The sequence below is a fragment of the Macrotis lagotis genome, chromosome 1 (assembly GCF_037893015.1).
Source record: "Macrotis lagotis isolate mMagLag1 chromosome 1, bilby.v1.9.chrom.fasta, whole genome shotgun sequence".
NCBI classification, from domain to species: Eukaryota; Metazoa; Chordata; class Mammalia; order Peramelemorphia; family Peramelidae; genus Macrotis; species Macrotis lagotis.
This window is the reverse complement of record NC_133658.1, coordinates 815,032,548-815,044,971: the sequence shown is the minus strand read 5'-3', so window position 1 is coordinate 815,044,971 and position 12,424 is coordinate 815,032,548. Positions and strand designations below refer to the sequence as shown.

The 12,424-nt window shown below is 34.8% G+C and overlaps 1 protein-coding gene across 1 annotated transcript in view; it reads left to right on the top strand.

Annotated features, from left to right (window-relative positions):
* The first annotated feature begins 41 nt into the window (after nucleotides 1-41).
* Nucleotides 42-12,424, top strand: part of LOC141508420 (disks large homolog 2) — a 2,787,507-nt gene continuing 2,775,124 nt past the window's right edge. The window contains exon 1 of the mRNA XM_074217018.1: nucleotides 42-635. Coding sequence (XP_074073119.1) covers nucleotides 617-635 — 19 coding nt within the window. The 5' untranslated portion in view covers nucleotides 42-616. The remainder of the gene's footprint in view (nucleotides 636-12,424) is intronic.

Here is a 12,424-nt window from a genome sequence, read left to right as displayed (position 1 = left end):
AGCGCCCGAGCGGCGTGAGAGCCGGGGCCGGGCGGCAGGAGGCGGCCCGACCCAGCCGGAGCCCCCCGGCCTCGTGTGCAAACCAGAGGCAAAGAACCTGGCTCTTTTTAAGGAAAAAAAGTTGCTTTTGGTCGGTTTGTTTTTTTCCCTTGAAAATGTCTCCTCTCTAGAACTGAGCATCTTTTATCATCGGATCTGGCCGGCTTCGAAGTTGGTTTTTGTAGCGTAGCCAGAGTTGTCTGAATTTGGCTTGCGCCTTGAGTCCTTAAACTTACCCGATGTTGCCAGTGCTTGCTACACCAGTAATAACATTCTCAGATTTTTTTTTTATAGATTAAGAAATATTCTATAAGAATTGAAAGACACTTCTGCGAAATTCCAGTCTTTTTTTTCCCCCCTCTAAATTCTGCGGGAGGTGTTCAAAGTTTAATTGTGGAAAAAAAAATATTCTTCATTACTTCCTATCTTGGTCACAATGAAGACCGGGCTTGGATTTCTAGACTGAGCAGCAGAAGTCATGTGCAGCGGCCACCTGGCTCTTGGCCTCAGCCCAGTGGGACCAAGTTGGTACCTGTAAACAAGCCCTTGAATCCAGTGACTGCTGAAAGATTCAAGAATGCCAATCAAGAAGAAAGGTGGGCTATGAAGCTTCCTATCTGATATTTGTATCTCCTTTTTGGTTGGGTTCTGCTAACTTGTCACTGAAATCGTTTTGCATTTGAGAGGGAAGCTCTGGTTCAGTTGGGGCAGATATCTGTTACGGTAACACCTCGTTACTGTTGCATGCACTATACAATGCCGTTAGCAAAATGGAGTTCTGCTTAAATTAAGTAGTTAGTTGTGATTTCGTCTCCTAGGCAATCCGCAGACGCTATTTGTAATAAATAGAATCGATGCCAAAATTTCACTTTTTCTAGCAATGTCTCTAAAGAAGAATTTTGAAAGGTATCACTCCCGAATGTAATAAATAGTTGTAAACTACAACAGTATTGTTGCAAACCTGTGTCGGTTCTGAATAAAATGGTAGATTCACAGTGTATCTCTTGATTTTTCTAAGCAAAATGAACAAATTTCACATTTGGCTTCATTCCAGCGTAAATTTTCAATTAGAAAACGTGACTGAGCACATCCTTGGCAAGTGATGGAAGTTTTAAGTTGGACTCATCAGTTCTATGAATAAGGAAGTTCCTAAGTAAAGTGAGGGTCTCGTCTCTTACCACCTAAATTCTAGTCTGGTTCTGAACATATACTATATTGGGGTAAGATTTAGTGTTCTTCACATTTAGTGTTCTATTTCACTATCATTTACTGATAGTAAATGTACACATGGAAAATTTACTACCTGGAAGGGGATTTGGATTGAAACAGTGGATACAGTCCTACATCTGGAGTTGGGTTCAACTCCAAGACCAGAGTTCAAATACAACCTCAGACAGGTCTCAGTGCTGTGAGACCTTGGACAAGTCAATATCCTCATCTCTAAAATGAGGATAATAATCGGATTGCTTTGAGGTTCAAATGAGAATATATGTAAAGTTCTTTACTATGTAAATGTTAATTATTTTTATTTCTTCATGATCTGCTCTGTTATAAGTGGGTTTTCAGGGTTACTGAACCAAATAATAAATGAACTTTATCTCCTTTTTTGTTTGGTTCTAGTATCAAGAATCATATATGTTAACCATATATCTGCTAAAAGAATCATATATATTGGCCAACCTGGTTACAAATGTAATAAGGTGGGCAAGTATTTGACTTGCTGTATTTTGATATCTATAGAATTATAGTTGAATTCTAGACTCACATCAGTTACATGTCTAAGCAAATTCTGGACCTACATCAGTTATATATGTCTAAGTGAAATGCTCTGGAGGTTTAGCTTATTTCTGTATTCTGTCTCTCTATGGGAGAACTAGATGAATTCTAGAACCTTTTAAAAATAGTCATGTTAAGTGAAACCTGGCCCTTCAGGAATGAAAGGCAACATATGTTCCCAAGAGATTTCCAGGTTTGGCTTGTTCTTATCAGAGTTTCAAATTGGGAGATGACCTAAAGTGGTTCAAACTTGTTATGATGATAACCAGTATATTTTAGTTGACCCATAGAATGATGATGATGATGATGATGATGATGATAATGATGTTTTGTCCTTCATTCTTAAAAAATCAGGGAGGTGATGTCATGACAAGCAAGTGAAATGGATTTGAGTGAGGGGTGCTGTGCAAACCCACCAGTCTCACTTTCTCCTCCAGAGCTATCTGGGTTCAGTGGCCAGATACAAATCAGGACAACTGGTATGGCCCTGGATGTGAGGCAGTCAGGGTTAAGTGACTTCCCCAAGTCACTAGTAAATGTCAAGTGCCTGAGGGCAGATTTGAATTGAGGTCCTCCTGATCTAGTGCTGGTGTTCTATCCACTGCATTGCCTAGCTGCCCTGACCTATAGGGACCCCCCTCCCCCCATACCATACCATACCCATCACAAGCCTAACCTAAAGAATGAATTTGTCTGGAAACCAGACACGTTTTGGTAATATAATTGTTCATTTGGATTTTTGAACTGTACATTTAGTTTTTCTTTTCTTACTCTTTTGGCTTTCCCCCACTTATAATATTTATGTCCATATTTCCCTACCCTTAAGAAGTTAGTGACTATAGAAATAAATTATAATAGATATTTCTTTTGTATATTAAAGAGGAGCCAGGTAGATAAGAGAATGGCAGGCCAGATTAAAAACAATGGTCTAGGAGCAAGTTAACCAAAAAAAAGGATAAAATTAATATTTAAAAGTTACTCAGGTTCTGAGTTTGTGTAAAGTTATTTTCTTTGTAAAGTTCTTTACTATGTAAAGTTCTTTACTATGTAAATGTTAATTATTTTTATTTATGTATAACTTTATGTATAGCAAACAAACATGAAACATCTTAAGAAAGTTTAGTGTTTCTAGTTCTTTTAAAAAATGGGTTGATTCTTTTTTAAAAAAATTTATTAAGGCAGTGGGGTAAATGATTTACCCAAGGTCACACAACTAGATAATTATTAAGTGTCTGAGGCTGAATTTGAACTCAGTTCCTCCTGACTCCAGGGCTGGTGCTCTATCCACTGCACTACCTAGCTGCCCCAAAATGGGTTGATTCTAACATGGATCAAAATTTTGTAGCAATATATTGTATCAGGTATGTACTTGATTATTACTTAAGGCATAATGGACTATGTAATCCACATTCTGAAATGGCTTATTTGAAGTCATTTATTCTATTAATATGTTTTTAAATGTTCATGGTATTGACATACATTTTAACATTAAAGACTGCTATCCAAACACTTCATTGCATCATTGAATCATTGAATCTTGTATTCCAAAGGTATCTTAGAGGTCATCTGACCCAATCTCACTCAAGCTGTGACTCTCTTTATAGTATCCTCAATACGTATTCCTGTAGTTTGTGTTTAAACACTTTTAACCTATTCCTTCTTGGACAAGTCTAATTGTTAGATAGTTCTTCCCTTATATTTAACCTAAATTTCCCTCCCTGTAGCTTCCACCCAAGTGATTTCAGTTCAGCTTTCTGGAGTTACATAGAATATAATCTCTCACATATGATAGTGTCTTCAAATACCTGAAGGTCCATCATCTCTCTGCTAAATCTTTTGCTTCTCATTAAACATACCCAGTACTTTCACCTGTTCATTATATACATATATATATATATATATATATATATATACACATTAGATTTTTTTAAAAAATTGTGTTTAAATGACTTCACACAGTGATCTGTAATCCATTTACATATATATATATATATATGAGCCAATATATGGATATATTTATATGTTTTAAATTGTAACATGAATTAATTAATTTTGAAGGGAGTATTCTTCTGGCTTCTTGAATCTTTATTTCCTCTTTCCATTCTGAGTATAAGAATAAGCAAGATGAACAGCTGGATTTACTGTAATTGTAAAGAAGAAAACATCATTAACATTCCTTGAGTTGAATAGCTGTTTATTCATTTGTTTCTATTCTTAATAAAATGTGAATTAATCATATGAAATATATTTTGGTATTTATTTTGTGAATTACACTAAAAGTAGAGGAGTTCTTTGACACCATTATAGATTTTTTTTTTAGGGTTTGTTTTTTTTTTTTGGCAAGGCAAACGGGGTTAAGTGGCTTGCCCAAGGCCACACAGCTAGGTAATTATTAAGTGTCTGAGACTGGATTTGAACCCAGGTACTCCTGACTCCAGGGCCGGTGCTTTATCCACTATGCCACCTAACTGCCCCTCATTATAGATTTTTAATAACTCTTTGATGAATATACTATTCTTTGTATTCTAGATTTGCTGAAATTTATCTCCCTTACCCCTTCTCTAGCAAATTGCTCTTCCTTAAGAACCTCAATGCAATTTTATCAATCTGTATTTTGTCAAATAACCACTTAAACAGCTAAGGAAATGCTTGTTTCTCTTATAGGTTATTCTTTCTTTTTTCATTAGAATAGATTTTTTAAAAAATTATGTTTCTGCTTTTTCATAATAACCTAATTTACTTCTAATTGAGTCCAAGGGAAATCACTGAAGTATTAGGGGTTGTAAATTCTTACTGGCAACTGGAGTCAGCACATGCTATGTTTTTTCTGGCCTGAGAACAGTTTGCAGTATCCCATAACTGTACATTTAATTTACTTCAGCATAATTTTTATAAGATTTTGAGGATGTAGGGCCATTAGATATCACCTAACTACCTATAATACACTTACTTGCTTTTAGATGAAGCTTAAGGTCTAGAGAAGTTGAGTGAGTAGCTTAGTATCAAATAGCTATTAAGTGGAAGAATTAAAATGTAAACTTAGGATGTGGAGTCTTGCCTTTCTTACTACCAATACAGAAGTTTTCTTTTGTTTTCTTGTTTACCATTCTACTCTAACATTTCAGGTCAATTGAAAAGAAATGAAAATTAAAGATATTCTTTATCTTCACTTCTATTCTCATGAATTAAGTGAGTTTTGAGGATCAGATGTGTCCTCCCTACCAATTGTTCCGGACAGTAAAATATGAAATTTTCACTGACTAGGTTATAAGACAAAATAGTTTAATAGCCTGAGATGAATCCACATTTCACTAATGTGCACTTTCCCCACAGTTTTATTCTTTGTCTTCTGAGGTTCTTTTACACTTGTCTTTTCTTCTGTGTGAAATTATCTTGTTCCTGTATTTATACAGACCCTATTGCTTATTTCTTTTGATTTCTCCTTTGAGTAGTCAAAGTTATTCTCATTGATAAAATGTAATATATATATATATATATATATATATATATATATATGTATATATATTAACTTGCTTTGACCATGAATACTAAAAGGTATTTCATATACAATTTCTCTTGTTTGGAGTTGTGTACTCTTTTAAAAAAGCACAGAATTCTCAGTAGACCACCATGATTTCCTAAGAAATGATGTGAATATGTATTTCATGTATGCTCTGAAGATGCAAACATTTGATTCTTTATGATTTTATAACTTTTTGGTTACAGCTGCATTTATTTCATGTCCTTAAACTTTACAAATATGGTGCTATCTGCTATGTTCTTGCCCTAAGCATTACAGTTCTTACCCAGTTACTCTTATCATATTGTAAGCTCCAGAGGGATAGGATACTCTTTCATTTGTATACTTAATGCTAGTACCTTACATTAGACATAGTAGGACCTTAATGCCATTTTTTGTTGGATATTTTATGGAATATAGATAATTCTGACATGTTTAATATAGAAAGGATAATTAGTTTAACTTCATTTTTCATTTCAAACTGCTGAACATAGACAGTGATCTCTTTCACTAGTTTCATTCATTTACTCAGCCAATATTTATTAAACCCCTACCATGAGTTGATGACAGATAGCATGATGGATAGAGACCTGATCTCTAGGAATACTTATATTCAAAACATAGCACTGACATGCCCAGTTTCTGTGACCCTGGGCAACTCACTTTAACCTCTCTACCCCAGTCATTTAAAAAAATATATTTTACTTAAGACAGTGGGGTTAAGTGACATGCTCAAGATCACACAGCTAGGTTATTATTAAGTGTCTGAGTTTGGATTTGAGTGCAGATCCTCCTGACTCCAGGGCTGCCCCACATTGCTGCCCCACCCCAGTCAGTTTTAAGAGTATACATTGCAGAGTAGTTGCTGATCTATGTTGAAAGATGGTGTTTCCTCATCAACAGAATCACAGGTCCAGTAAAAAAAAAATGCAAGGTACTATGCTTAATATTAAGGGAGATTTAAAGTTGAATAAAACCTGATCCCTGCTACTAGCAAACTTAAATTTTGTAGTAGAGAAGAAAAAGCATATACCCATATACATATTGCAAGTTAGAATGAAGTAAGAGCATTAGAGAATTGATAATCCAATTGATAATCCTTTTATTAAGCACCATATTAGTTGCCAAGGATACAAAGATAAAAATTAAAATAGTATAGAAATGGGGTGGCTAGGTGGTGCAGTGGATAGAGCACCAGCCCTGGAGTCAGGAGTACCTGAGTTGAAATCCGGCCGCAGACACTTAATAATTACCTAGCTGTGTGGCCTTGGGCAAGCCACTTAACCCCATTGCCTTGCAAAAACCGGAAAAAAAATAGTATAGAAACATACTCACAAATACCATAAGAGTTCAGAAGAAAAGGAACTCATCTTCATTCGGCTAGCTAGAACTTTCATAGAATAGGTGGTACTTGAGGCAATTAGAATTTCATAAAACATATATTGAGGCTGAATGAGAATATAATTTCAAGTGTACAACATGGGAAACTGCAAGCTTTTTGTTGTTATTGAATCCTTGAGCAGATCAGTTTCATTTCAAATGGTACAAAATAAGAATCAGAGGAGATTAATGTAGCATGGTAGTTTGGAATTAAATTGCAGGGGGTCTTAAGTGACAGGCTAAAGAGTTTGGACTGTTTTTAGTAGACATTAGTGCTTGGAGAAGCAAGATATAAAACAAATCTCAATCTCTGCATAGTCCCTTCCACATTTAATAAATGTTGAAATGATATGAAATATGGGATATGTTTGCTGCTTGGGATGAATAGGACAATAATAATTAATGACATGGAGCATATCCATTACATTTGCATTTAGTCTTGATTTTATTTAAATTTTACTGTTATTTCATGGGATTGATTGTTTTCTGTTTCTCTCATTCTAATTTTTAGGGACACAGTTGTTGGATAAAGTTTGCCACATTTTTTAAGCAATTAAATTTTCTTTCCCATTATTTAATTTTCCTTGCTCTCTTTAAAGTAACTGCATTCTTTTGTTCCCCCCCTAGGTATTTTTATAGTCCTTGTGTCCAGTTATCCTTTTTTTCTAAGGCTCTACTTATACTGGTGGAGTTGTTTTCTTCTGGGTTAAACTCTTAGGTGTCTCTCATTCTTTAGAATTTCTTCATTACTTTCAGTATTTTGTTTTTCTTAATCATAGCCCAGCCTTTGTTTCTGAATTGGGGCTTTGCAGTTGGGTTAGACTGCTCTCTCTTGCCTATTCTTGGAGAGTGTGTAGGCTCTGTTTGATCCTGGCCATGGTAGCTAAGACTATATCCTACTTTTTGCAGGAATTTTTAGATTTTGTTTCATTCTGTTAAGGATTCAACTCTTTCTGGCACAATCCTGAACTCAGAATTGATTTTATTCCCCACTATGACACAAATAAATACTGTTACTGGAGTAAGTAGCAGGCCTCCAACAAAGAAGGTTCTAAGTGTTGCCTTTTCTCCTTCTGTGATTCATGGTATGGTTTGAGTATGGATTGCCTGGGTTGACCCTATCTCTAGCTGTGTGACCAGGCTATTGACATGCTGTGTCTTCTGCTTACTTGTCTTGGCTCTGCTCGAGTTTCTTATATTTTCTTATATTGCCTCTTATATAGTTTCCATCAGTCTTCTTGGGCAGTCTTGAATGAGATGGAGGAATTCATAGATACTTCTCTTTTTTATTGTTCTTTTTGGTGGGGTCCTAAAGGGCTTAACATATCAGCTGCTTAACTGGACAATCCAACTAATGACAGAGAGAAACCTGAATTACTCATTTCTTATTTTACTTCTTTTTTTTTTCCCCAGCATTTCAAGGAGGATTAGTTTTAACCTGAGAAAAATAGGACTCCTTCACAGTATAAGAACAGATAGTACTATTTGGTGGATGCTAAGTGAAATGCCATTCTTGCCACACTATCCATGAAATAGAAAGTTAGGACTACTATGATCTAAAATCTTTGAACCTAGTAGCTCTTTGAGTATATGACCTGATTCACTTTTGTTTTTATCTCCACTACCTAAGCATAGAGGCACTTAATGAATACAAATTTGATTACTGTTGATTTCAAACTTGGTTATCTAAGGTCATTTCATTTATCCTTAGGGAGAAATATAAATTCCTTCACTTGGGTAAAAAGACTTGAGTGCAAAGTGCAAGTTGGAGATGATCCTGATACACAATAGTTGCTAACTCATATGCTTACTAGTTGGTCAAGACTGGTCAAGTCACAATCTCAGTGTCAGCTTCCTCATCTTTGTAATGAGGGGGTTGGACTCAATGGCCTCACAGTTCTTTTTCAGTTCTAAATCTATGATGCTATGATTAGATTTTCTTAATTTGGCTCATGGTGGCAGAACTGAAAGTAGTGGGTGGAAGTTACAGACAGAAATATTTTGGCTCAATATAAAGATAAATTTTCTAACAACTAAAGTTATCCAAAAAAAATGAGAAGACCTCCAGGGACTAGTGAGCTCTTGGGTGATGTAGGGACTGGATGAGCACCTGTTAGTCATTTTGTAAAGGAGATCATTACTTAAGCATAGATTGAACTTGATGACCTATGATGTTCATTGACCATTAATGAAGAAGAACATTAATGGGAAGATGTTACTTGAATTCAAATGAGTTCAAATTGTTAGGTGAAGATCAACTATAGTCAAGGGCTTATAGAAAATATGCAGATATGATTATTGAGCTGCTTAGTGATTATGATCTTATAGGAAAAAAGAAGGGTTATTATAAGATTGGAACGAATTGGAATACTAGAGATAATTCTCATTGAAATGAAAATCATAGGGTCCCTTACTTGAGCTCCTGGAAATTTGCCCAAATCAAGGTACCTGCTCCTAGTCTAGAGTGAACTACTGAAACCACTTGAGAGTTGGTGGCATGGGATAAAGCATGCACAGGACAGAGCATCTCTGACAAGTGTCAAAAATTTCAGACAACAATTGCTGTGAAGCTGCAGCAGAGCCCCTGTGCAGGGATGAGAGGTTTTCTTCGTTTTTGATGAGGAGCATGCTCAAGGCTAATGATTCCTCAGTGCCATCTTCACTTTATTTTTTCTCTCTCATTTCAGGAAAGCAAGTTCCAGTTTCTTAACTCTATTTCTTAAGTATTTAACTTTTATAAATACTCTGAGTTTAATAAATGTTTGTAGTTAAATACTACTTTCTTAGCCTGTGTGCATCATCACTGTGCATGTATGGAAGACAAGACAATAGCGATAACTGCCAGGGTGAGAAAAGGAGAGAAATCTAGATTTAAAACTGGTATTTTGCCAGAGTATTATTTTTTTTTCTGACCGTGTCTCAGAGTGAATAAAAGAGAATCATTGATTCAGTTTTTCTTTTCTTTTTAAAATAATTTTTTTATTTCTTTGATATCAAACAAAATAATTTATAACTATTGATATATTTTGCTTTTATATGCCTAAATTTCTTCCTCTATCTTTTTCTCTGTCTCCAAGAGAGTCAAGATATATAAGAAATATTTTTAAAAAGGAAAAAAAGAAAGAGAAAAAAATCATCAAAACCAATCAATACAACAAAATAATTGAGAATATATGAAATGTTCCACACCTATAGTTTATGCTTCTGTAAAAGAGTAGGAAGAAATGTCATTTTTGAATCTGTTTGTTAAGAGGTGGCTAGGTGGTCCAGTAGATAGAGCACTGGCCCTGGAGTCAGGAGTACCGAGTTCAAATTCAGCCTCAGACACTTAATAATTACCTAGCTGTGTGGCCTTGGGCAAGCCACTTAACCCCATTACCTTGCAAAAACCTTGTTCTTTATTTTAGAACTTTTTTTTATTATTTGTGGTGGTAGTTCTTCCATTTATATTGTTTTAGTTGTATTTATTTTGTTTCACTGTCTCTACTTGCTTCATTTCACATCATTTCATGCAAATCTTTTGATGCTTCTCTATATTGATCATATTTGCTGTTTCTTACTACACAATTATATTCTATTATTTATTTACTGCAATTTGTTTAGCTATTACTGATGAACATCTACTCTGTTTACAAGGCTTTGTTACTATAAAAAGTACTGTTATAAATACTTTTGTAAATGTGGGGAAATTTTAAAATTTTATGTATATATTATACAGCACAAAAAGAAATTATATTTCTAAACAAATTACTCAGCAGATTTTATTTGAGAGAGGTTATAATGAACTAGTTGTGTTTGGTAGGTCCTTGGTGACTTTCCTTCTCATTTTTTTGGGAAGCCAGTTTGAAAAGAAAATCATTCTGCCAGAGGGGAGAAGCTTTGGGAATTGCTGGGTAAGAGTCATCCTACCCACACAAGGGTAGGGATAGATAAGGAGTGACAACCCTTTGGCAGTCCAGCATAGCAAAACAGCTTCAGACTCCTGCTGAAGAGAAATGTAATTTTTTTTTCCTGATTTTTCAAAAATGATAAAAAAAGTAGAACCTTCTAACTCTAGATCTGTGAGTTTTATCTTGATTTCTGGAAACGTGTGAGAAACTATTATTAAGGGGATCATTTTTAAATGTTTATAGAGATGAATGTTACTACAAACCATTGAAAATTTATAAAGAATAAATGGTGGACTTATTTTCTTTTTTAAATAGGGCTATTAGACTGGTAGAGCAGGGAAATTTTGCGTGCCTAGACTTCATCAAGGCATTTAAAGAGTCTCTTTCCATATCTTTGTTGATAAGATGAAAAGATTTGCTGGATTAATGATAGTGCATTCAAATTTGAATGATGGAAACCAAAGGTCTATGTCAGGATGCTGAGAGGCTTTTTGGGGAATGTTGCCAGGCTTTGCTCATGCCCAGTTGTAGTCAATATAATCTCAGTGACCTGGATAAAGGTATAGATAGTGCACCTAAAAGATTTTCAGGGGACCCAAAATTGAGAGAGATAGTTAACATAGAAGATAAGTGAACCAGGACTTAAAAAACCCTTTCCATATTTGAAAATACATAGAAGAGAGCAGAAGGAAGGGCAGAAGGGGAAACAGACACGCAGGACAATGTTGGTTCTATGACATTTAAAATCTTAAATGTATTAAATAAATTTGCAAATTTGTTGATTGTTTTAAAAAAGCAAGTTCTATGCAATAGATTGATAATTTCATATATAATCCCAGTTTTCTGAACTTGTTTATATATGTAAATGTTCATGTTTGTTGATGAATTTCCAGCTCATAATAAAACATTGAATACATCTTCATAAGCTGGAAACAGGATGAATTTAATTTGGATAAATGTAAAGTAATATTTTAGTTAAAAAAATCACTAACAGTAGAGTAGAATTGGATAAACATGGCTGCTATCTAAAAGTTCTAGGGTTTTTAGTAAATTTCAAGTTTAATATGACTTAACAGTGTGTCATAGCAGCCAAAAATGTTAGTGGAATCTTAGGCTGCACTAAGTGGCATAATGTTCTAGCAATGGGGACTGTGGTATTGAAGGGAAGAATCCAAATATAACTCTGTCTTGGTCACACTACACTGGAAAAATGATGTTTAGTTCTTAGTATCAAAATTTTAGGAAGGACATTTCAAATTAGATCATGTACAGTGAAGGACAACAACTTAAAATTATTCCTTACAAAGATTGAAGGATAGAGATGGTTAATAATATTCAACTTGGAGAAAATATTTGGTGAGGATTTTGAGGTGGCAAAGGGAAGAGTTTAGAGGAAGTAATGATGAATTAGAATTTTTTGCTTGACCCAGAAGGAAGAAGTGAGATTCATTATTGGAAATAACCGAAAGATAGTTTTCACTCTGATATGATGAGAAATTTCCATACAATTAGATATAAGTGGAAAGGGACCATCTTTCTACTCTCTTCTAGAGAAGTCGGGGTTACAGTTTATACTCATTATTATAGAATGGTTTCCTGGTTTATGTAGAGTTTGAAACAGATGGCCCTTCCAATTCTTGAAATGCTGTAATTCTGTGACTCTTTTTCCTGATAGGGCAACCATTTCTCCTTTTTCACACTTTTTGGTGTCCTTATCCCTGCCCATTCATGGAATAGTTGGTCATATAGTTTTAGAATATATAATTCTATGAGAACTCTTGATGATTTTCATGTTGAATTAACCATAGAATTTTGAACT